Source organism: Corvus kubaryi, unplaced genomic scaffold (genome assembly GCF_017639235.1).
Source record: "Corvus kubaryi isolate FWS band 111438036 unplaced genomic scaffold, C.kubaryi_AGA036_p1.0 37264, whole genome shotgun sequence".
Classification (NCBI taxonomy): Eukaryota; Metazoa; Chordata; class Aves; order Passeriformes; family Corvidae; genus Corvus; species Corvus kubaryi.
In genome coordinates this window covers 1,023,498-1,045,319 of record NW_024581079.1, presented here as the reverse complement: position 1 = coordinate 1,045,319, position 21,822 = coordinate 1,023,498, and the positions used below count along the sequence as shown (strand labels likewise).

The window sequence follows — 21,822 nt, the reverse complement described above, 5'->3', positions numbered from 1 at the left end:
TTCTCTCCCTCAGATAACTATTTTGTGGATGACTTTGCTCGATTTACCACATTGGATTCTAAAGATAAGACAGCTGCTGTTGCAAACAGCATGACCTACTTAACAAAGAAAGGTAACATCTGTGGTGGATTCTGAATCCAAATCTGCTTTCATGTGTGTTTCCAAGCATATGTGCAGTTCTTCACACACAGAGCCTTGTCAGGCCTGTGGGTAACGGCACAGTCTGTTAAAGATTTTTTTTTACAAGACACGACATCTACATTGAGCAAGAATGTTCCCCTCTCTAAACCCAGCCCAACCATTTACTGAATAATGAAGTCCCACCCAAACTGCTCTTGCTGTACTGCAAGTGATCCCCAGAAATGCAGCAGTGTAAGCAAATGAAAAATATAAAAGGGGTTTTAGGTCTCTGTCTCATAATTCAAAATTGCTAAAAGTTACATGGATTCAGAAGAAAATTCTAACTGCCTGTTGTAAAAGACATCACCTAACGTGGTCAGTGCTGTTTTTATTGCTCCAGTGCATGTATTGCTTTTCCAATGGCAGTATTGTCACAGTTGCACATAAAAATGTTAAAACTCGGCTGTACCTCTCAAGAGTAGGAAGTGCATGCACAGACATAGTGCAGAGCCTAATCAGGTCTAACCAGACATCATCAGGTATTTCCTATATCCATTTCAGTTAGATACCAGAAATCAGCTGCTGTCATTTGACCCAGTTCCTCCTGTTCCTGGCTCTTGTCTTTACTAGACTGTCCCAAGTTTCCATGGTACTGTCTCCAGCCACTGCCATCCATGTGCATTACCTGAAATGCTCCCATTGCTCTTTCTGTCTCGTGCCTGCTCTTCATTCATGTTCAGTCACTTGGATTTGAACAAGTTTCTTGTGTAGAGCATTAATTAAATCCACACCTCGGCATGCTTGTTGGAAAGTGCATTAATTTACAATTCCATGGCTTGACATTTTTTGGTCACTGCCTCTTCTGCCACTTAAGATATTTAATAACTGCTCTCTGATTACAGTAATGCTGTACCACATTTATTTTCTAAAGTAATAGAGAAGTTATATGTGTTGCTGGCTCAGCACCAGCACTGATAGAGCACTGCCTTGCTGGTTTTTAAAGAGGGAAGATAACAGCACAGTGGCATGGCAGCATTTGTAAACAGTCTTCAGAGTGATGCCCTCACCCTACAGTATGAAACTGGTAATATGTAGTATAACTAATGCTGTAGCATGAAAATCAAGCATCCATCTGTTGGAGGGGAAGAAAAAGTCCAAGCTTCTTCCAATAAAATTAGCACAAACTTGTTGCTGTTGGATCTGAACTGTAGTGATTCAGTTATGCCCAGTACAGCGCTGCAGCTTCTTGATACGCATTGGGATTACCATCAGATTATTAATGTGTCTCTCCTTTTTCCCTTTCCTTTCTGCTCTTTGACCAGGAATGTCTTCCAAGGAGATCTATGGTAACTCATGCTTTGGCATTTCTTATATTGTTCTGGGAATTTTCTGGTTCCTTTGTAACACTGGCTTTAGAACCAGCAGGCAGTGAAGGAAGCTGTTGAAATGTGTGATTGCTGCAGCACTTTTGTCTTTATACAAAACTGATTTTGTAAACTAACAGCTTCCATACAGAGAAGTGGTGTGTCTGTTGGATTCCAGCCCCAGGTGGAATCTGCAAGTTATATATATATATGTTTCTTTATAATTTGCAATTGGAAAGGTAACAAACAAACAAAAATACTAAAAGAATGCAGCTTAGAAAGAGCAATGCATGCTGTCCCACATGGGTTTTCTGAATGACCTAATAAAGACTAATATACCAATGCTATTAATTTTGTCTTGCCAGGCTTCATGGCTTTGGTTCATCCGTAGCTTTCTTATGGAATTTTATTTCTTTTGAAGTCTTTGCATGTGTGTCATAGTTTACCTCCAAATGAGGAAAAAAATGAAGTTTTCCTTCCCTTCACCCTCAAATTTCTCCTTTTTTTCTTTTCTTTTGTAATAATTGCAGATGATTCCTTTGTTAGACCAGTTACTTTTTGGATTGTTGGTGATTTTGATAAACCTTCAGGAAGGCAATTGTTGTATGATGCCATTAAACATCAGGTAGGTAATGTTTTCATTGAAATGGGTTAGCAGTGCTAACAAAGCACTTGGTAGAGGGTTGTAAAACACAAGTTGTGCACCTTCCTGTGGTATGACCTGGAGAGACTGGTTCTCCTTGCAGGGTCTCTAATTTCCAGCCTCATCTTTTTTGTAGGGACTGGAACACTGCTGATCTTAAGCTAGGACAGAATGGCCTCTTGGCACTATGCCAACACAATAAATGTTCTTTTAAACCCGTGGTGTTAAACTGAAATATCTGTGTTTTGGTTTGGAGATGAACATGGGCATTGCTCTCTGCTCCATCCCATTGGTTCTGGGAGGATAATTGAAACACAAAAATGCACAGCTTACAGCTAAATCATTGGTTTGCCAGACTCTGAGTGGTGGCCATAGTCCTGGATCTTTTAGGTAGCACAGGGTTATCTAGAAGATTGCTGTCCCAGTGGTGCCTCTATGTAAGCTAAATGCTTGATGTTACATTAGTTAATTCATCATTTTAACCCTGTGCTGTTATTTACCCAGTTTGGAATCTGGTATTCTGGTTAAGAAAGGCAAAGCTTTTGCTGTAGTGTTTATTACATATTTGTTACATCTGAAATTTTAAACTTTCCCATTACCTGTTTTGTTAAACACAGAAATCCAGCAACAATGTTCGAATTAGCATGATTAATAATCCGAGTGAAGACCCCAACAGCCAGAATACCATTGTAGCTAAAGCCATATGGGCAGCTTTGCAGACACAAACCTCAAATAATGCCAAGAACTTCATCACCAAGATGGCAAAAGAAGAAACTGTGAAGGCACTGGAGGCAGGAGCTGACATCTTGGAATTTGCTGTTGGGGTAGGCACGTCTGTTGGCATTTGCATGGGGAGGGTGCTTTACTTGTTCCTCAAATGAATTTTATAGTGTAGTTTATTCATATGCAGAAGGTGCAGGAGCAGAGAAAAGTAACACTGTTGGGTTTGCTAGTTTGTTTTTTTTTACTCTCTGAAGGGCTTACCTAAATATAACGATCCATCTAAACATAAAGTAAATCCTCACACACATCAAAGCTACGTAACTTGGAAAAGTGAAAAGGAGCATGGGTGCAGGGATCTATTTAAGTGAGTCAGCTGTTTCTTGGGTGGTTAAGAGAATAATATCTTCTTTTAAGGCTGGGAAAAAAATACAAGTGCATTTCTCAAAGTAGATTTTAAAAAGTTGGGAAGATGGGAACTCGTCTAAGTAGCTGTGGCCCTTTGCAGCAGAAGTTGGGATAGTGTGAAGGTAACAACCAAGAACTAGGTTTAAGACCACAAAGAAAACGGGGCCAGGGATCAATTTTAGCAAGATATGAAGATGTTCTTCAATGGAAACAAAAAGGTGTCTTTTAAAAAGTGTGCAGAGGTCTAGTTTTCTTCCTATTTCAATGTCAAGTATTCTTTTCTTTTAGGGTATGGATACCAGTATTTTCAAAGAAGCCTTTGAATCTCCCAAGGTGGATTTTGTTCTGTCCCATTCTATTTATTGCAGAGATGTTCTAAAGCTGAAGAAGGGGCAGAGGGCTGTGATCAGCAATGGACGGGTGAGATGATCAACAGACAGTGAGAGAGATACTCCACATATGAGAAAGAAGCAGATCCTGAGCAGCAGAGTCTGGGAATCAGGCACAGGAGTGTCAGCCTTTTCTAGGTCTCAGCACTCTTTAGGACCACTTCCAGTTTGATTTATTCACACTTGTGTGCCCTTTTCTTTTTACTGTGAGCTGTTAGTTGTTGGTGTTGGGTACAAATTCAGGTCTCTCAATAACAAAGTTGCTTTCATGCTGGCAGTGAATTGAGTCCAGGGGTAGAAGGGGATGATAAATTTGCCAGATTATGCTGCTTCAGTTTACTGGGCAAAATGATGCTGTATTTTGCCCTGACCAAGGTGCCTTGGTCTTTTCTACCATCTGTTTTTATTGTAGTTTCTCTGAGATGAGGTAAAAGATGTTACAATAGCATTTCACTGTAAATAATGAAACCCAGCTGTGTACAGCATTGGGTTTTCTTTTGTCATCTGTTTCTAGTTAGGAAAAAACCCATGCAGGTCCCAGTGGTTGCTGTATATTTCAATGGGTTAAAAATCTCAGGTGATGAGTTGTTGTATTCTATTTTTCTCATTAGCAAAATAGCAAGACTTGTCTAGATAGCCTTTAAGCTTCTGAAGGCTGGAGGAGGGAGATTTGCTGGAGTCTTGCTGGACTATTAGAATTGGCCTGGTATTCTACTGCCCCTTCCAGTTGTAGTACTTCATGTATAATTTAATGTGCCTGACCCAGTGAAAATTTTAAGTGTGTATTTTATGCCTTAGTCTGGGACTCTTGGCTCTAAATAATTAGATTTACCTGTTAAACTCTGCTGCCACTGACATTAATACCAGCCTAAACAGTTGGCTTCCACTGAGACTGGGCTGGAGTATTTATTTAATACATCTTTGAAATTTTTTTCAGTGTAGCCTTTACCTAATAATGCTGATTCTGCTTTTTTTTTTTTTTTTTTTGTAGATTATTGGCCCATTAGAGGATGGAGAGATGTTCAATCAGGATGATTTTCATCTCCTTGAAAATATCATACTAAAGACATCGGGACAGAAAATCAAATCTCAGATTCAGCAGCTGGGATTTGAAGAAGATCTGTAAGTAAACATAAGGAGGCTCACAGAGAAGTGCTGGGACTCTTGGTAACACGAATTTCTGAATCTAATTTGCAATTCATTTAAGTGCTGCTTGGCCTATCAACATAAAAATTATTTTAGTGATACATTTCCCCATCAGTACTATGGGAATCCTGTAAACTGTGTTTAACTTCAAAGAGAAACACTGGGAAAAGAGACAGAGATAAGGAAAGTTCTAGATAGTTACTGCACAAAGCAGAGTAATCAAGAACTAATCAAAAGAAAGTCATGTTGAAGTTCAGAAGAACAGGAGGCCCCTGTAGGTGCATGTTTGTGTGTGGGAGCACACAGCTGTGGAGATGGTTTCTACCATACATTTCCACCATCACATTTTGCTGTGATGCTGCTTGACTGTTAAGGGCTGGTCAAGTAAGTTAAACATGAAGTCTGTTCTGCAGAAATGTTGTGTGATTCTGGATCCCAGCAGAACAGCTTTTAACAGTATTCCAAGCACTTCTGCATCCATTGGGTGTTGGGGTGGTGGAAGAGGGCATAGTTTGAACATAGGCTGGTTTTGGACAGAGCAATGGGTTTGGGGTTTCTTTTTGTTTATTTGAATGCTGCCAAGGTTTTTCAAAAACTTGAAATTATCTGCTGCATTGGAAAGCACTGTGGAATTTAGTGGAATTCACCAGGCTTGTGAGTTTGGTATGAACAATTCAAACAGCTGTCACTGTAAATTTCTGAGACTGTCAATTCAGGAAAAGCTGACAGACCTGTGGGTTACAGTTTTGCTTCTTGGCAAAGGTGTGATGTACAAAGCAGTTTTCATTGAACTTTCAAGAGGTTTTACACCTTTAAGATTGAATATATTCTTAAAATACTAGACTGAAAATTTATGGGAATACTAAAAAGTAAGAAGTAGTCAAAAGTGATAGGACCCCTCTCAAAAATTTCTCCACTTACAGGATTGCTTCCTAGTGCTCAGAGTTGCAGTGTAAGATGGGAAGAGCACTGAAACAAGGGTTTGATCTGAATGGCTTTCAGGTCTGAGTGGTCGGGGGAGATTGGGAATGCAGTGCCTGTAACATGGTTGACCCCAAAAAAGCAGCTGTTCTATATTTGTTAGAGTTAAATCCTTTGGTATATTCAGTAACAAGGCTGCAACCAGTTTAAATTACTGTGGGTTAACCCTTAAATATGTTTACTTCTTCAGAGCCTCTGTAGAGAGGTAGTAGAAGTGTTTGGGTATCTGGATTCTGTTTGCCTTCTCTTCTGCTGCAGCCTGGCACAAATGTGGTAAGTACAGGCATTTTTTTGGATATCTGCAAGCCTTTCTCTTTTCCTTCTTTTCAGGGCAAGTGACTTGGTAATGAAAGTGGATGCTCTTCTTTCTGCTCAGCCAAAAGGAGAGGCAAGGATTGAGTATCATTTTTTTGAAGAACGATACAGGTATAGAATTGCTGAACAATGCTTTTCTGTGTCTTTTAACTTTCCCATTGTTCTGTGTTGCATTTAATTAAAAAAAAAAAAATCTAAGTAGCAATAGGAAAGGCCTCAAGAGTTTTCAGGAAGATTCCAGAAATTAATTTTATCTCTTTACCTATCTCTATAAACATACATCTATATGCCTTTTTTTTTTTCTCTAGTTTCAGAAGGTGCACAGCATTTAGGAAGTAATTTCAGTTCAGATAGAGATGGACAGCAGTGGGTTGTTATGCATTTCAGGTGTTTATCCATATGTTTGGTACTTCAAAATTGTATTTTCTTCCATTTAGTGCAGTTAAACTGAGACCAAAAGAGGGGGAGACATACTTTGATGTTGTGGCTATTGTTGATCCTGTGACCAGAGATGCTCAAAGACTTGCTCCGTTACTTTTGGTACGTAGGCAGGGTTGTAAGCAACGTCAAATTCTGTCATTTTGGAATGTTTGTCTTCCTCTTTGACTGTGTGGTGACCAGTGGCTTTCTAATAGTGTGTCTGAGTTTCACAGTACATTTATCAGTGGAAATACTAATGAGGCTGCACTATGCACTAACAAGATCATGCTCAGGTATTGTCCAGAGAGCTTTTAGCTTCACTGCTCTAACAGCTTAGTTTGCAGTGACTATGTTCTTGAGGAAGGTCTCAGCATGCCAAAAAGAATGCCTGAAATATGAGGAGCAGGTAACTGTTCTTAAAAACACCAATTAATAAGGAGGGGGAGGGGTGGTAAAGCAAATCACAAGGAGGGAGGATTGGGAATGAGCATGTAACATGCCACCCTGAGGTCCTGTCTATAAAACAGTGGTCAGCTCTCCTCATTAGCATCTTAAGGGATGTCTCTTTCTCCTTACTTTAGGTTTTGAACCAATTGATAAATATGAACCTGAGAGTGTTTATGAACTGCCAGTCTAAACTTTCTGACATGCCACTGAAAAGGTAAGCAGTTCCATGATAGAAGGGGGGTGGAGAGAGAGAGAGAAGCCTGTTGGAATGTGCAAGCACAGAAGCGTGGTCAGCTGTCCCATAGGAAGTCTCAATAATTGCTTTGAGCTCATTTATGTAATAGCATCATTTCCCACAGAGAATCTGGGAATTTGTGGATGGCATGAAGTAATTCTGCTGTTTTACAAGTTGGGTGCTTTTAATTTTTTTTTTAATATTTATATAAAATTAAATAACTTACTAATCTTAATGGTTGAGTCTTGCACAGTCTTGTTTGGTCCTTCAAGACCAAAATTCTGACCTATCCTAAGGTTAACACAACCTGTGTTACTTTGGACAAAGCCTTGGAGACATTAGAGGTCAGGGAAAGCTGATGCCATCTGCAAATAGAATGAGAGTGAAATATTAGCAAATTTTGGCAGATACATATTCTAACATTTTCTTTCTGAAATTTCAGCTTTTACCGCTATGTTTTGGAGCCAGAGATTTCTTTCACAGCAGAGAATAACTTTGCTCCAGGACCAATTGCCAAGTTTTTAGATATGCCCCAGTCTCCACTGTTCACTCTGAACTTAAATACTCCTGAGAGTTGGATGGTGGAGTCTGTTAGAACCCCGTATGACCTTGACAATATTTTCTTAGAGGAGGTAAGAGAAATCATCATGTTCCTACTGCATTTAAATGGTTGTGTTTTTCCAGGGCTTATTTTTTTATGGGAAAGAAATGCAGAATTTTAAATTGCCAATAAACATACAGCTGTGGATATTACTGCATTTGCAGACCTCTAAAGATTTTCTAGGAGGGGAAGCATAAGCTCCCTGACAGCAAGATTGCTGTTCTCAGTTACTCATGGATGCCTGACCCAGAGGTTCAAAAACACCCTAGTCTTGAAGCAGGTCCTTTCCCTTGCTCTTAGAAGCCACCAAGCTGGTTTTAGCTACTTATTTTCACAGTTTTTGTTAACTGGCAAAGACTCCTGTGGTTGATAGAAGGACATCCAGTATCAATGCAGCAGTAAAATCATGCAGCAGAAATCCACTCAGTGGCTGTAGGTTCAGGAGCTTACTGCTGCTTGAACAGACCTAGAGTCAGACTGTTAGACTGTGGATCTGGGCAGTGCTGCCCCACATCCAGAGGGAGAAATAAGGAAAAGCCTGTCTGCTGTATGTGTAATGAGACTGTCAGAGCCTTTACAAACAGGCCTCTGGAAAAGTGGCAGGCTTTACAGCCTTGTGGGCATTACAAATGTGGGTCCCCTTCTCACTGATCACTGTATTATTAGCCCCCTCTTACTTCTGCATCTCTCTAATATCGTTTGGAAATATGGTATGGTATTGTGGTATATCCGGTATTCCTAATCCTGTACTAGTTAGTCAGAAATCTAGGAAATTTGGTGAGTGTTTTATGGTTTGGGTTTTGGTTTAGTGTGTTTTGGTTTAGGAGTTTTTGCTTTTCATCTCTTAACCTAGCTGTAAAGCCATAAATGAACCACTGGTATTACATGTCAAGCCTCTGATTTCTGTGCCTGCCCCTTAGTTTAATTGAAAGCCTGAGAGAGAGGGTGATTAAATGCTTCAGGCATTCAAAGTGCAATCCTGAGCTTCCAAATAAACAGCAGCTTTACTTTTGCAGGTGCACCATTTCCAGTTCCCAATGTGCAGTCTGTTGGTGCTGTAGCAATTAAACTGTCATTTTGGATGTGCAAATGAGAGGAGATGCTTTGTGGGATTAAACTAACATTCTGCTTATGTACTGTCCTCAGGCTACATCTGAATTTGGCCTGGTAGGGACCCAAGTCTTTTGGGGTTGTGGTTTTTTTTTTCTTTTTTTTTTTTTTCTTTTTTTTTTGTTGTTTTATATTTTCTTTTCTCTTTCCTTGCCACCTTTGTTCAGTGTAGAAAGAAAGGAATGGGTGTTTCCTGTCAGTACCCTAGTGCACTGTAAGGGTAATGCAGAGCAAACAAAGCTAATAGTAGGTGAGACCAGCTTTAAACAGATTTACAGTCAAAATCCTGGATCCCATCATATACTTTTTATGATATGCCAACTACATTCTCCAGTAAATGTTAAAAAAAAATAAATTGTGGAATAGAGCAACAATCCTCCCCTTTTCTTAGTCTAGCATATGTTGAGATCCAAATTCTTTTGGTCTGGGCCACTCTTAACAATATTTGTGTGAAGTTTGTCATTTGAAGGAGCTGAGCTCTTTGAGGCTTTCTAGGTATTTGTCTAATAATAAAATTACTCTGGTAAATTTGTTTTTTAATGACTATGGCTATTCTAGAGAGTACCTGAATGACTAGAAGTCGGCACTTTAGAGCTAGTGCTGCAGTCATCAGTATCTGCTCCTTACAGGTGGACAGTGTTGTAGCTGCAGAGTATGAACTGGAGTACCTGCTGCTGGAGGGACACTGCTATGACATTACAACTGGGCAGCCACCTCGGGGACTCCAGTTTACACTGGGGACTTCAACCAGCCCTGTCATCGTTGATACCATCGTTATGGCCAACTTGGTAAGCGTTCTGCTGGAGCTGGCAGCAGCTAACTGGTGTTCATCCAGTCAGCACAGCCACTGCCATTAACCACTGGCTGTTCTCTAGCATGTGGCTGTGGGTATCTGGTGTATCTTGCACTCCACAGCTGCTTGCAAATACATCAGAACCACATCACTCCTCACACTGATGTCTGAAGCTTCGTACTCTCTCTCACCTTTTTCAAGATGTGCTCCTTTCCCTTCAGCTGGCTGAGAAGGGTCTCTGGAATATCTTTAAATGCTGCCAGTATTCCTAAGGGAAGCTCAGACAGTTGTTTTCCTGAGACAGGGTACTCCTTGGGCCATCCACTCTGGTGCTGTGAGCCTCAGGCTGTCTCATTTTGGGACCCATTTCTTCAGGAGATCTACGGCATAAATGGAGAGAGTCAGCAAGAATAGCTGACATTGTAGAAAATAAAGGAAGTGGGAAAGAATGGGATTTGCTTATTTTAGTTGAGAAAAGGTGCTGGAAATCGAAGTGTATGATTGTTCCCTGCAGCTGCTTTTGTAATGTCACCACATAAGGGGTGTGTCTGTTCTCACCCTGGGCCATGAGAGAGGTGCTGGACTGAAATTACAGCAGAGGAAGTTAGCCACTGGAATATTTTCTTGTTATGTAATGTTAGTGAAAAACTGAAGTAAATCACCTCTTGTGGGTTTTTTTTGTTGGTTTTTTTTTTTAATCTTTAAATTTTTTAAGGTATTACATTTATTTAAATGAATTAAAATAAAAACAAGGAAAAAATATTCACTGGTGCAAAATACTTATTTTAGAATTTTTACTCATTTTCAATTTGTGCTTTTTCTTAGCTAGAGTATATCCTAGAATGATGCAGTATTTCTTACTGTAGAAAGAAAGATGTCCCTTATTTTACATGACATCACATTGTCTGATTATGTTGGGCAGTAGAGCTTAATGGCTCAGATGTGTCCTTTTCCTAATTAGCTCTACCAAAGTGTCTGTACCACAGGATATGGTGCTGTAGCTGGGACTCCTCTTGCTCAGCTCAGTGTTTGTACTGTGTGTGGGCATGAAGAGACCAGGAACACGCCCTGTGCTTTTTAAAAAACATTTTAAAATTTTCTTTTTAAAGCAGACTGGCTCACATAGGACCTGCAAGCATTTGAAGCCACAGTACAAAACTGAATGGGGCACTAAAGCATCTCTACAGTTGCTTGTATCTTCTGTAGGTGTAATGATCTAAATCACAGAGGAAAATACTCAGATCTGGAATCTGAAGCTTAAAAGGAATTGAACACAATATTTGGATTTCACTTGTAATTTTTTAAGCTCTGTAGAAGAGGTATCTTGTAAGGTGTAAATTGTGGTACTGCTTCCTGCTGTAGATGAAATACCACTCTGTAGAGCTTCAGAATTCCTTTAGATTTTGTTGTATAATTACAAATCAGTGTTTTGAAATTCCCTCACTCCTTGATGAAGGCAACCTTTTGCAGGAAAAGACTTGGAGTTTAGACTGTTCCTGTCAGGGCAATGAAGACTTTGATCTAAAAAATAGTACCAGACCTTTTCAAGCTTTTGTCTCTTAGGGAAAACCCAACAGTTTTGAATGGAATAATTTCTGGGGCTTTTCTCCTGTTCTCTGGGTTTAAAGCCTTAAGGTTATGTTAATCAATGGGCTTGCAAATAACATTTTAGATATAAAACAGTGAGTCAAAACACGTAACTTTAAAGCTAATTTTTCTGCATTTGCATTTTCTGGAAACTGCCAAATATTCTTTTCACTTTACAGGGCTACTTCCAGTTAAAAGCCAATCCTGGTGCATGGACTCTAAGACTGAGAAAAGGCAGATCTGAAGATATTTACAGGATCTACAGGTAGGTCAGGATAAGATTACTTCAGTCTTTTTCTTGTGAAACTTCATAAGTAGGTAGGCATTGTAATCTAATGGTTCCCAAAGTGTGGTGACCTGAACAGCAAATTAAACAGCAAATTACATTTCATGCTGAACTTATGTTATGCAAGGTGAAATTAATTAATTTAAAACCCCATTAAGTGTGTTCAAATAGATGTATTTGTTTCTTTATCATGTCTCAAACCCGTTTTGCAATGCTGAGGCTTAACAAGTGTATAAAAATGAGCAGAAGAAATAAAGAATATATTTCTGCTTTGTAGTAAAAGTCAGTATCTTGCTCTATTTTCAGCCACGATGGCACAGACTCTCCGCCTGAAGCGAATGAAGTTATTGTTGTTCTCAATAACTTCAAGAGCAAAATTATTAAAGTGAAGGTGAGTTTAAAAACTAGGGAGGCTCTTAAAGCAGACTGTTTGACCAACAGCGGGGGAGAAACTTGGATTAAGGCCTGATGCTCCCTTCCCACGAGCATGCACTTAAGGCAGTGTGCACACAGCTCACCTCACAGTGTCAGGAGGAGAGAGCATCACCTGTAGACTTGATTTGAGTTTTTGATACAGGAGAGAATGTCATGTAAGTCCTGTTCCTTGTGTATGTCCCTGAGATACAATAATACTCACGTTTTCCTGACTCAGATGTGCTTATAACTTCAAGAAAAAGCAGTTTGGTATGTCCTGTATATGTCTAGTAATAAACATTCAGCGTGTCCATTGAGCCAGCATTTTATCTGTTACAGATAAATTTTATTCATTTGGCAAGACATTTTCTGTCACTCTGACACACACTAGGTGAGAATACATTTTAAAAAAGAAAAAAAATGGTAAATTACTAATCTCCTGTCTCTTTGGGTTGCCTATCAGGTAATGCCATAGCTGAGAAGTTTAAGGAGAATGACTGCTGGATAAGTGATGGCTATAACACAGCCAGTTCACACCTGACACCATTTGCTTGTGCTGGACTAATTTTGGGATGTTCTCCCCATTCACTGTCTTGTCTGTGTATCTGCTTTGGAGTCTCAGTGGCCAATTATACCACTTAGAGAGTGGTGGAATTGGTGTGTTGATTTTTGGGGGTTTTTTTGAGGAGTGGGGGGTGTTGGTTTCCTTGAAGGATTTTCTTTGCCAGTCACCATCATCGAAGTTGCTCACTAAACATCTCTTAGAAAAGCATTTTAACTGTCCAGACTAACATGGTGTCTAAAAGCTCCTTTTTATCTGTTAGGAAAAAGTCAGTTCATTACTGAGCTGTTTTCCCAGACAGCTTAGGTTACCTGTCAGCTCATGGGATGTAATTCAAGTGGGTAAAACCAGAACCGGTGTCAGGATAACATTCCATAGCTATTTGCCCAATATGTGGTTCCACTCACTAAAGCCATGTTATGCTTCACAGGTTCAGAAAAAGTTTGATATGATGAATGAAGATCTACTAAGTGATGGCACCAATGAGAATGAATCTGGATTTTGGGAATCTCTCAAATGGTAAAACTAATTAAATGATAACCTGCAAGTCTCTTGAAACTGGAAAACTATTTGGCAATACCATTATGTCTGTGAAATTCCACAGCTGTCTGTTAAGACTGCCTGAATTTAGGGCTGTCATTCATTGGACTCCTCTGTTTCTAGAGATCTGGATTCCTGCTTTGCACCTGCTTTTACCTTCCCTTACTCCCCCTGCTACTTGGGAGCCTGAAAACATTGTTCCTTCCCAGGAGCTGCACCTCAGCCAGTGCTCTCTCAAGCAAAGGGTGTTCATCTGTGAGCTCTTGGACCTTCCCTGTCCGTGTGCACAGCACTCTGCCTTGGGGAAGATGCCCTGGTCAGCAGGGAATGACACCAAAAGCCCACAGACCAACTGTATTAAACCAAAACTGTAGCCATTTTCTGTATTTGCAGCCTTTCCTGTAGAGCTGGCCCTTCCTATCTTGTCCGTCATATAACCATGGTTTTCCTTTCAGGGGATTCACAGGAGGACAAAAGAATGAAGATGTGAAACAGGATAAAGATGATGTACTAAATATATTCTCTGTAGCTTCAGGACACCTATATGAGAGATTCCTACGGTTAGTGGAGAATTCCTAATCCCAGTGTGCCAAATGATATTGTCCTGCTTTGCACAAGGAAAAAGGTTACAATCTGCAAGAGTATAAAAAACCCCACTTTTTCAATGCTTCAGAAGTCCACTAGAATCTGCCTCTACTGTGTCATAGGAACTTTTGTCTGCATAGCATTCATGAGTTAAAAATAGACTTGGTTTAATAGCTGGTATGTTGCTGCCCTAAATTTTCTCACTACAATGTAGCCAATGTATTGTTAAGAAGTTACAGAATAAGTCACAGTTGCTTTGGAAAGAATCTGAACTTCTCTTGTTCTCAAAGGACTGTGAAAGCCAACAGGTTGTGTATTCTCTGACTAGTTAAGATACATAGATGTTGGGGGTTTAGTGATTTTGTAGATAAAATGAAGCAATTTACAATAGGCTGAAGCTGCCCACTTTTTCTTTATGTGTGAGGTTCAGTTACCTGACACACAACTGCAAATAGTTTAATCATGTAGCCCAGCAATTTGTAATCTACTACACAGCTCATCTTTTGTGGGTGCCACTTGTTCCTGTAACTGTTTTATTTTTTTTCTTTTGATAGCATAATGATGTTGTCTGTGCTGAAACATACCAAGACTCCTTTAAAGTTTTGGTTTCTGAAGAACTACTTATCACCTACATTCAAGGTTTGTCACTAATTAGGAATTTATTTGGTGGTGGGGGAAAGATACCACAAGCTGCTTCCCCCTCCCTTCCCAATGCTGTTCCAGCATTGCTTGGCCAAACGTGTGCTCACCCAAAGTTGGAGAAAGCCTCACAGATGAGAATGTCAGCTGATGTGACAGTGGGCCAAGTTTTTCTAGTAAAAAACATTCTCCCAATGCTCTTCTGTCATTTTGCATGCTCCCACTTACACTGCTTTGTACACCCCTAAATAATTGTCCCATCTGTGAATTTTTGTGATTTGAGTAGTGCATTCTTTTAGACTCATCTGTGGATCACTATAAAATGGCTCATTAGGAACTGTGTGGACAAAGATGCTGAAATATTTAGTTGTCTCAGGATAGTTGGCTTTACAATTTGTATTGATTGTTCAGCTTGGGGCTCAAGACTTTTGTGTGAATTAACAATTTTCTTTGTGGTATTTCATTTTCTGATGTTTGATGCCTTAGACTGAAGTCTGTCTCTTGTAATGTGCTTTTCTTTTTCCTGCAGAGGAACAAAGAACTGAGATAAGCTGCTTTTTTCCCCTCCCTCTGCAGGAGTTCATCCCATACATGGCCAAGAAGTATAATTTCCAGTATGAGCTTGTCCAGTATAAATGGCCACGCTGGCTGCACCAACAAACAGAGAAGCAGCGCATCATCTGGGGTTACAAGATCCTCTTTCTAGATGTGCTCTTCCCATTAGCTGTTGATAAAATCCTGTTTGTGGATGCTGATCAGGTAACACAGAGGCTGGAGTTATTTGATCTTCTCTTTTTTTCTTTCTCTTTTTTTTTTTTTAATAATAAATTCCTGAATACAATTTCTGTATTGTTGGAAGGGTTGCAAGTTTGAGCCCTTCATAGGCATGACTGGAGCTTGATTCTGTAATTATTGCATGCTTCAGTGAGGGCTGGGTTTTGTGCCTGTTTCCACAAGATCGGATTTGTTGGCCTGTCTTTTGCTGTTGTCTGGTTCCTCACTCACTCACTGTGATTCCAGCTAGTTTGCCAAATAGATTCTTATTTCACATTTCCATTTTTCCAGTTCAGTCTGTTCTCCCAGCCTGCAGATCACTTACCACAGACAGTACTTTCCTAAGTCACCAACCGCTCTGCCTTCCCAGGCCCCTGCTTTTAGCTTGGCCACATCTGAGTGGCTTTCAGAGGAGGAGAAGGCAAATCCTTTGGGCGTGAGGCCATGTCCTGTTGCAAGGCAAACAGGACTGGAAGGCTTTGTGTGTCCTCACTCCTCAACGGGTGGAAAGTGCAGAAAACACGCACAGTGAGAACTGCCAAAAGTACTCTATCAAAAATACACATGGAACTGAGAAGTACAGATCATCAACAAGTGAGTGTGAGCTGCCTTGGGGGTTTTGGCATATGTACAGTGTGGTCCCATGCCAGGTCTAACTTAAGCTGAAGTATCAGTTAGGAGAGATTTCCAGCTACCCTGTTGTCATTTTAGACAGTTGTTTCTCTGTTTGTGAGAGATATTAAGGCATTTTTTCCTATCAGAGTGGTATTTTTAAAGTAGTGCTACTGCCACATCTGTGTCAAAAAGACATTAAAAAGCTTTCTTCCCTGGAGGCTCTGCAAACTGAGAGGAAGGGATACCAAGAATCACAGTAGAGTTCATGTATAGTGAGAATTCTTGCTGCCTAAGAAACAGTTTTGCTCTTCAGCTGTCAAACCAACCCCTATCAGCTTATTTGAAGCTCTATTTTATTTGCTTCAGCTCTAAGGGCAGGGAGACAACACCTTTTGTGCTGTGTTTTTGTACTGCATACACATAATGCCAAAGACTGCCACATATATCAGGTAATTCTTCCTTTAGCTGTTTGCTCAGTTGGAATTAAATCCTGTACAGCATTTCCAAATAAGCCATGGTAGGCTCCTAGAAATCAGAATAAAATGTCCTTTCCCTTCAGATTGTGCGCACAGATCTAAAAGAATTGAGAGATTTCAATCTCGACGGTGCTCCTTATGGATATACTCCATTCTGTGACAGCCGAAGGGAAATGGATGGCTACAGGTTCTGGAAATCAGGATACTGGGCAAGTCATTTAGCTGGAAGAAAATACCACATCAGGTATTGAAGAATTACTGTTTTTTTTTTTTTCAAAATAGAGGGGTAAAATTTTTGTTGCTACTTAGACTTAGCAGAAAACTAGCTGAGGTATACAGCCCTGTATGAACCACTTTTTGCTTACTGTTGCCTCTTAAAGGTTCCATGGCCTATGGTCCCTTGTAAGCACTAGGGACACTGAAGTTATTTTCAGTATGCTACAACTTTTACAGATGAAGAACTGAAGTATCTAACAGACATCTTCCTTTGTTAATAACAAACGTTGGAACAGGGACTGCATGACAGCAAAGCTAAGATAGATTTGTTGAAAACTCTTTTTTGTACGTGCCATGACCTTGTTAGAGCAGCTTTCCTGCCTTGTAATGGATCATCTGATGTGCTGCCACTGTGAGATTGTTTTAGGGTATTGTGTCTCAGGGGTTCTAGTGGGGCTGCAGTCAATTATCCCCCAGTGAAATGTCATTACTGATTGCATCATCTCCACATAGTGCTCTATATGTTGTGGATCTGAAGAAGTTCAGAAAGATAGCAGCTGGAGATCGACTCAGAGGACAGTATCAGGGTCTTAGTCAGGATCCAAACAGTCTGTCCAACCTTGATCAGGTGTGTTTTATTGTGTTTGTTTTGGTTTATTGGGTGATGGTGTCAGGTTGGGACTTGGGATTTTTCCAAAGGACTTTGTTTGGAATGGGATGAAGTGTTGATTCATCACTTTATATTTGCATTGGGGCAAAAGAAAACTCTTACAGAAGTTAACCTTCAGAATTACTGTTGGTTTGGGAGGGGGGTTGCTCCTCCCACCCTGCACCCTGTGGAAACAGCTACTAACTCTCTATTTTGCACAACAGGATTTGCCAAACAACATGATCCACCAGGTACCAATTAAGTCCCTCCCCCAGGAGTGGCTGTGGTGTGAAACGTGGTGTGACGATTCCTCAAAGAAGAGAGCGAAAACTATTGATCTGGTGAGTGCAGGATGATTCCCTCACTCTTACATCACATTAAAATACAGCAACCAGTTTTAGAGGCACTTCCCTACCTCAGCCTGTATCAGTACTTGCATGTTTTCAGCATTTGAGTTTCTTCTGTTAGCTTCTGTGTTTCTCTTACGTGGAGCAGTGGCATTGTTATGAATTTGGAAAGAGACTTTGCACTGTTCTCTAGTTGAAGTACAGGCACGTGTTGTTCACCACCAGCAGATTAATCCCTGCAGAGGGAAGCTGAGTGCAGAAACCTTTTGTAGCCTGTCTGTTCTGTCTGCAGTGTAACAACCCAATGACCAAAGAGCCCAAGCTGCAGGCAGCCATGCGGATAGTTCCAGAATGGCAGGACTACGATCAAGAAATCAAACTGCTCCAGAGTCATTTCCAGAAGGAAAAAGAAATGGGAACACCAGCTAAGATGCCAGGACAACACACACATGGTAATCTCTGTTTCTGTGCTTCTGTGACTTCCTCCATACCTGTTGGTGTGGTGCTGTGTGCTCCCTCACTGTGAGCTTGTACCATGCACAGGGCTGAATGAGGGCCTGTTCAATCATCGGGGAGTGTAATGGGATGGAAGGACCTTTGCTGAGTGAGGCTGGTGTAATTTAACCTAATTCTGAAAGTCAGAGAACAGACTTGTTCCAGTTCTGTAAAAGACCCTCACTGTTCCTGCAATTTTATGAGCTTGGCCTTATCTTAACCCTTAAAGAAGGGCTGCTACACACCGTGGCTGAGAATTGTTCTTCAGGCACTGGTACCTTGCAAGGAACAAGCCTCGGGAGGCTGTACTGATTTTCAAACCAATTTGCCAATTGAGGCAACTGAAACTGAGTGCTCTTTGTTCTCTCCTCTTCTACAGATCCAGCAGCACATGTGGAATTATGATCCATGGAGACAAATTCAAGTTAGACTTTTTCATAGACAATTTTTATATTGAAAGCTAGGTTTTTTCCGGTATGTCTGCAAAACTGCTGAATAATTGAATGGGATGATGTATGCATTTCTATTACTTGCCTTTGGGTTAATTTCTGCATATGAAATAGGATCTGGATTGCTGGAATTAGCATTACTGGGGTTTTTTTGCACCTGTGGTGGAGATGAAAGACCCCGTGATGGAATTTAGTGTTTCAGAAACAAAACTTCACAATCCACCGGAAAAGCCACAGCCTGTTCCTTCAGCTGTTGCTGCCTCCACCACTGATGAAGCTCCTGTTGGCCTCAGATCTAACTTGAGAGTCTGGGAATTGCAGACATACGTCCTAACCTCATCTGATGGACATAATTTTTCCAGGTAACATTATAAGGCTCTAAATTCTGCCTTGAATTTGGGACGCTGTTTCATCTTCAGGTTTTCAAACAATTGAAAATACTTCTTGGATTTGGTTCAGTCTGCCCTTGATTTTGTTACAAAACCAGCATTATTTTGATTTTCTATTTCCTGTCTTCATGTATTGCCCAACTTTTGATGGTTTGGCTTATTGTAAAGCTACCACAATCTATTTAAATGCCCATCCAAATGCCTAAGCTTACAAAGTGAGCAGAACATGGAATTTGGCAGCTGATTTCATCCTAGCCTATATGACTTGAATCAAAGTGCCCTCCCTTCCTCCTGCTCCAAGTGTAAATCAGTCTGCAAAACTGGTAGGGCCTTACTCTTGCTGTGGTTCACTGATTCATGAATGTTTTTTTGTTTATGAAAAATCTGTGGAAGCTTGGAAGTTTATCATCATGTAAATTTCATTAACTTTATTTTTCTTCAAACAGCGATGTTGTCACATCAATAAAAACTTCAGAGCTCCTAGGTCTTAAGCTTTAGCTCCCACTCAGTCCTTTGATCATCCTTTTTCCTTGCACACATTACAGTCTTAATTTGATCTTGGGGTTTCTGGATATTTCACTTGCATTTGCTTTCATTCTGTGCATAGACAAGAAGGTCTCTTCTTGCAAGGATTAATTACCCTGGGCTAGTTTTATCACTCATATTCATGTCTTCGTTTTTAAAGATGCTGCTGCCATAGTTCTGTACTATGAACATACCAATTAAAGAAAACCCTCAAACCCTATTTCCCTCATTCTGTAGGATTAATAGCCTGCTCCTGGTAACACTGAGGAGTTGAAGAGTTGAAATAAAGGAACTAAAAGGAGATTGCTAGTACAAAATATGGTTACCTATGCATCTTGAGAAATCCAAACTTTTTTGGTTTTTGTGCCTCCCATGTTTTTATACAGGTGAATGTTTTGTGCTGTAAGACCTTCAACCCACTGATAATCCTGATTTAAGATATTCCTCTGGAATTACTGTGTTATAAATCCTCAAGTTTTGGAGGAATCTGAAAGAAGACTTCAGTTGTAGTGTTTAAACTGTTCAGTAGTGTGACTTACGAGAAAAAGCAGCTCTTCTCCAGCCAGCTCAAGGGAGGGCCCAAACTCTTTAAAAAGCACATTAAGAGCAGTGCCCAGGGTCCCTCAGCTTAGCTGGCTTGCCCTGCTGGCCTGTAGTGCTGCACATGCCCTTGTGGCTATCAAAGGTGGGGAGTTCTGGCAAGGTTTGGGAGAGTTTATAACCCACCTCTCCCCAGAAAAAGCTGTGCAAACATGGGGGGCTGGAGAGCAGCCTTACAGAATTTATTAGCTTAGGTATTTCCCACTTTTGGGGGTTTTAAATTGAGATTGTCTGTCTGGTGGCTCTGGAAATTACAGGTGAGGTGCCTTATGCTTGCCATCAGAACTGTTCCACTTAAGGAGAAGCAGACTTACAGTAGAAGGACTTTTTCCTAGTGTAAAAAACAATGTGCCTGCCACCAAATTAAACAGCTAATACAGCACAGGTATGATTGTCCTTTCTGTGTTCAGCTACAAAGCACTTCAGCCTTGCTGGAGCACGTGGAATGGTACAGGAAGAAGTGAACAGCAGCTGTAAACCACCATTCCCTCCAGGGATGGATGCGGAAAGAATGTGCCCAAGCCTTCAGAATAAGAACAGCTTTCCATGAAACAAGGCCCTTTCCTATCTAGAACCAGATTTGGCTTCTTTTTTTTCCCCAAATTATATTCAGAGCCACAAGACTGAGAGTAAAGCAACCTCTTAAATTCAGCACATTTACAATGGTGTGTCAAATAAGAAAATACTTCTAAATTAAATGTCAGTTACAGATATTTTTTTTTAGTTCTACACCTTCATTCTGATAGTTAATGTATGTACTTGAACACCCACACTGCATCCTTTTTTTTTGAAATTATAAAATCTAGCTAGCTCTGGAGGATATTTTTGTTGCCTCTAGTTAACAGACGCCATGCTCTTCAGTTTTTATAAAGAAATAAAACTTATCTAACTCACAACTGATACAGAAAGAAACCAGAAACATACTGTGAGGTTCTGTACCCTTGCAGTACTCATAAGAGTCCTGTAGCTGTTCACAAGTACAATACAAAATGCACATGGTACTGATCATTCTGAATGTGAACTATTCCCATTTTTCCTGAGAAGCCACTATTTATTTCCACCCAAAAATAACAATCAAGAAGAGAATAACCACTTCTTTTGGATCTGTGCATATATTTGCTCTTAGATGCTCAATGGGGCCTTGAAAGACAAATAGTTTGTCACCCCCATCTAGAAAGCATCTCAGAGTGAGATGCTTAATGAAATAGAGCTGCTGATCATATCACTGATGGCCTGGTCCTGTAACTAGTAAGACTGATGATAATTAGAAAATGGGGATTGCAGAGGGCACAGTGTAATTTTGGATCCCTCAGCCTAGAAAAGCCCTTTCTGTGGCAAACTGATGACGTTGTTCCCATCTCTGGCTACAAGCAGCTCGACCTCTTGGTGTGGAGTTCACACTTGAGAAATGCTCTGTACTTTTATTTTAAAAGGAAGATTTCACTGCCTTACTAAAAAGCAAATAGCAAAGAAATAAGACTTTAGGATTTCTCCTTCATTCAGCTATATGGGGTTATAAAGAAAATGAAAGAGGCATGTACAAAGCAGTAAATACCCAGTCACAGTCTTAGGAACCAGAACATTTTTTAAATTATGACCTGGTTTTACCCAAATCTTCTGTAATCTGTTCAAGAATATTCCATAACTGTGTGGCACCAATACCAAGTGACCCAAGGCATTGGGAGTTCTCTTTACTGAATGTTGAGATCACAGTGAGTGTCCCAGTGCAGTGGCAACAAGAAGATCCAATGTAATAAAACCTCTGCTGTTCTTTACCCGTGTCTCTCCTGTCCATTGCTTTGGGGCAGATAACTCAGGTTTTAATAGTGTTCCTTGGAGTACATTTTTCACTTCTTGTATGCAAGTGTTGGGATACCATTGAAAAGCCAGAAGGGAAAAGGAGGAGTTCTCCCTCCCAGCCAGTCTTGTTAATCACGGTGTTCGAGTAACCTCTAAACTGAAGCACTTCTGTTAAACAATAG

The 21,822-nt window shown here is 40.3% G+C and overlaps 1 protein-coding gene across 3 annotated transcripts in view; it reads left to right on the top strand.

Moving 5' to 3' along the window:
* UGGT1 (UDP-glucose glycoprotein glucosyltransferase 1) overlaps window positions 1-21,615 on the top strand; it is a 41,623-nt gene extending 20,008 nt beyond the window's left edge. For 2 of the 3 annotated variants that reach the window (XM_042024520.1, XM_042024518.1), the window contains 22 exons: window positions 14-112; window positions 1,443-1,466; window positions 2,015-2,109; window positions 2,745-2,951; window positions 3,544-3,675; window positions 4,636-4,766; window positions 6,102-6,197; window positions 6,524-6,626; window positions 7,088-7,167; window positions 7,631-7,820; window positions 9,529-9,687; window positions 11,459-11,544; window positions 11,872-11,956; window positions 12,972-13,060; window positions 13,537-13,641; window positions 14,221-14,305; window positions 14,882-15,064; window positions 16,254-16,414; window positions 16,900-17,014; window positions 17,260-17,376; window positions 17,675-17,834; window positions 18,257-21,615. In XM_042024520.1, coding sequence (XP_041880454.1) covers window positions 14-112; window positions 1,443-1,466; window positions 2,015-2,109; window positions 2,745-2,951; window positions 3,544-3,675; window positions 4,636-4,766; window positions 6,102-6,197; window positions 6,524-6,626; window positions 7,088-7,167; window positions 7,631-7,820; window positions 9,529-9,687; window positions 11,459-11,544; window positions 11,872-11,956; window positions 12,972-13,060; window positions 13,537-13,641; window positions 14,221-14,305; window positions 14,882-15,064; window positions 16,254-16,414; window positions 16,900-17,014; window positions 17,260-17,376; window positions 17,675-17,834; window positions 18,257-18,282 — 2,528 coding nt within the window. In that variant the 3' untranslated portion in view covers window positions 18,283-21,615. The remainder of the gene's footprint in view (window positions 1-13; window positions 113-1,442; window positions 1,467-2,014; window positions 2,110-2,744; window positions 2,952-3,543; window positions 3,676-4,635; window positions 4,767-6,101; window positions 6,198-6,523; window positions 6,627-7,087; window positions 7,168-7,630; window positions 7,821-9,528; window positions 9,688-11,458; window positions 11,545-11,871; window positions 11,957-12,971; window positions 13,061-13,536; window positions 13,642-14,220; window positions 14,306-14,881; window positions 15,065-16,253; window positions 16,415-16,899; window positions 17,015-17,259; window positions 17,377-17,674; window positions 17,835-18,256) is intronic. The other variant, XM_042024519.1, reaches the window with a different exon arrangement.
* The last annotated feature ends 207 nt before the right edge of the window (window positions 21,616-21,822 follow it).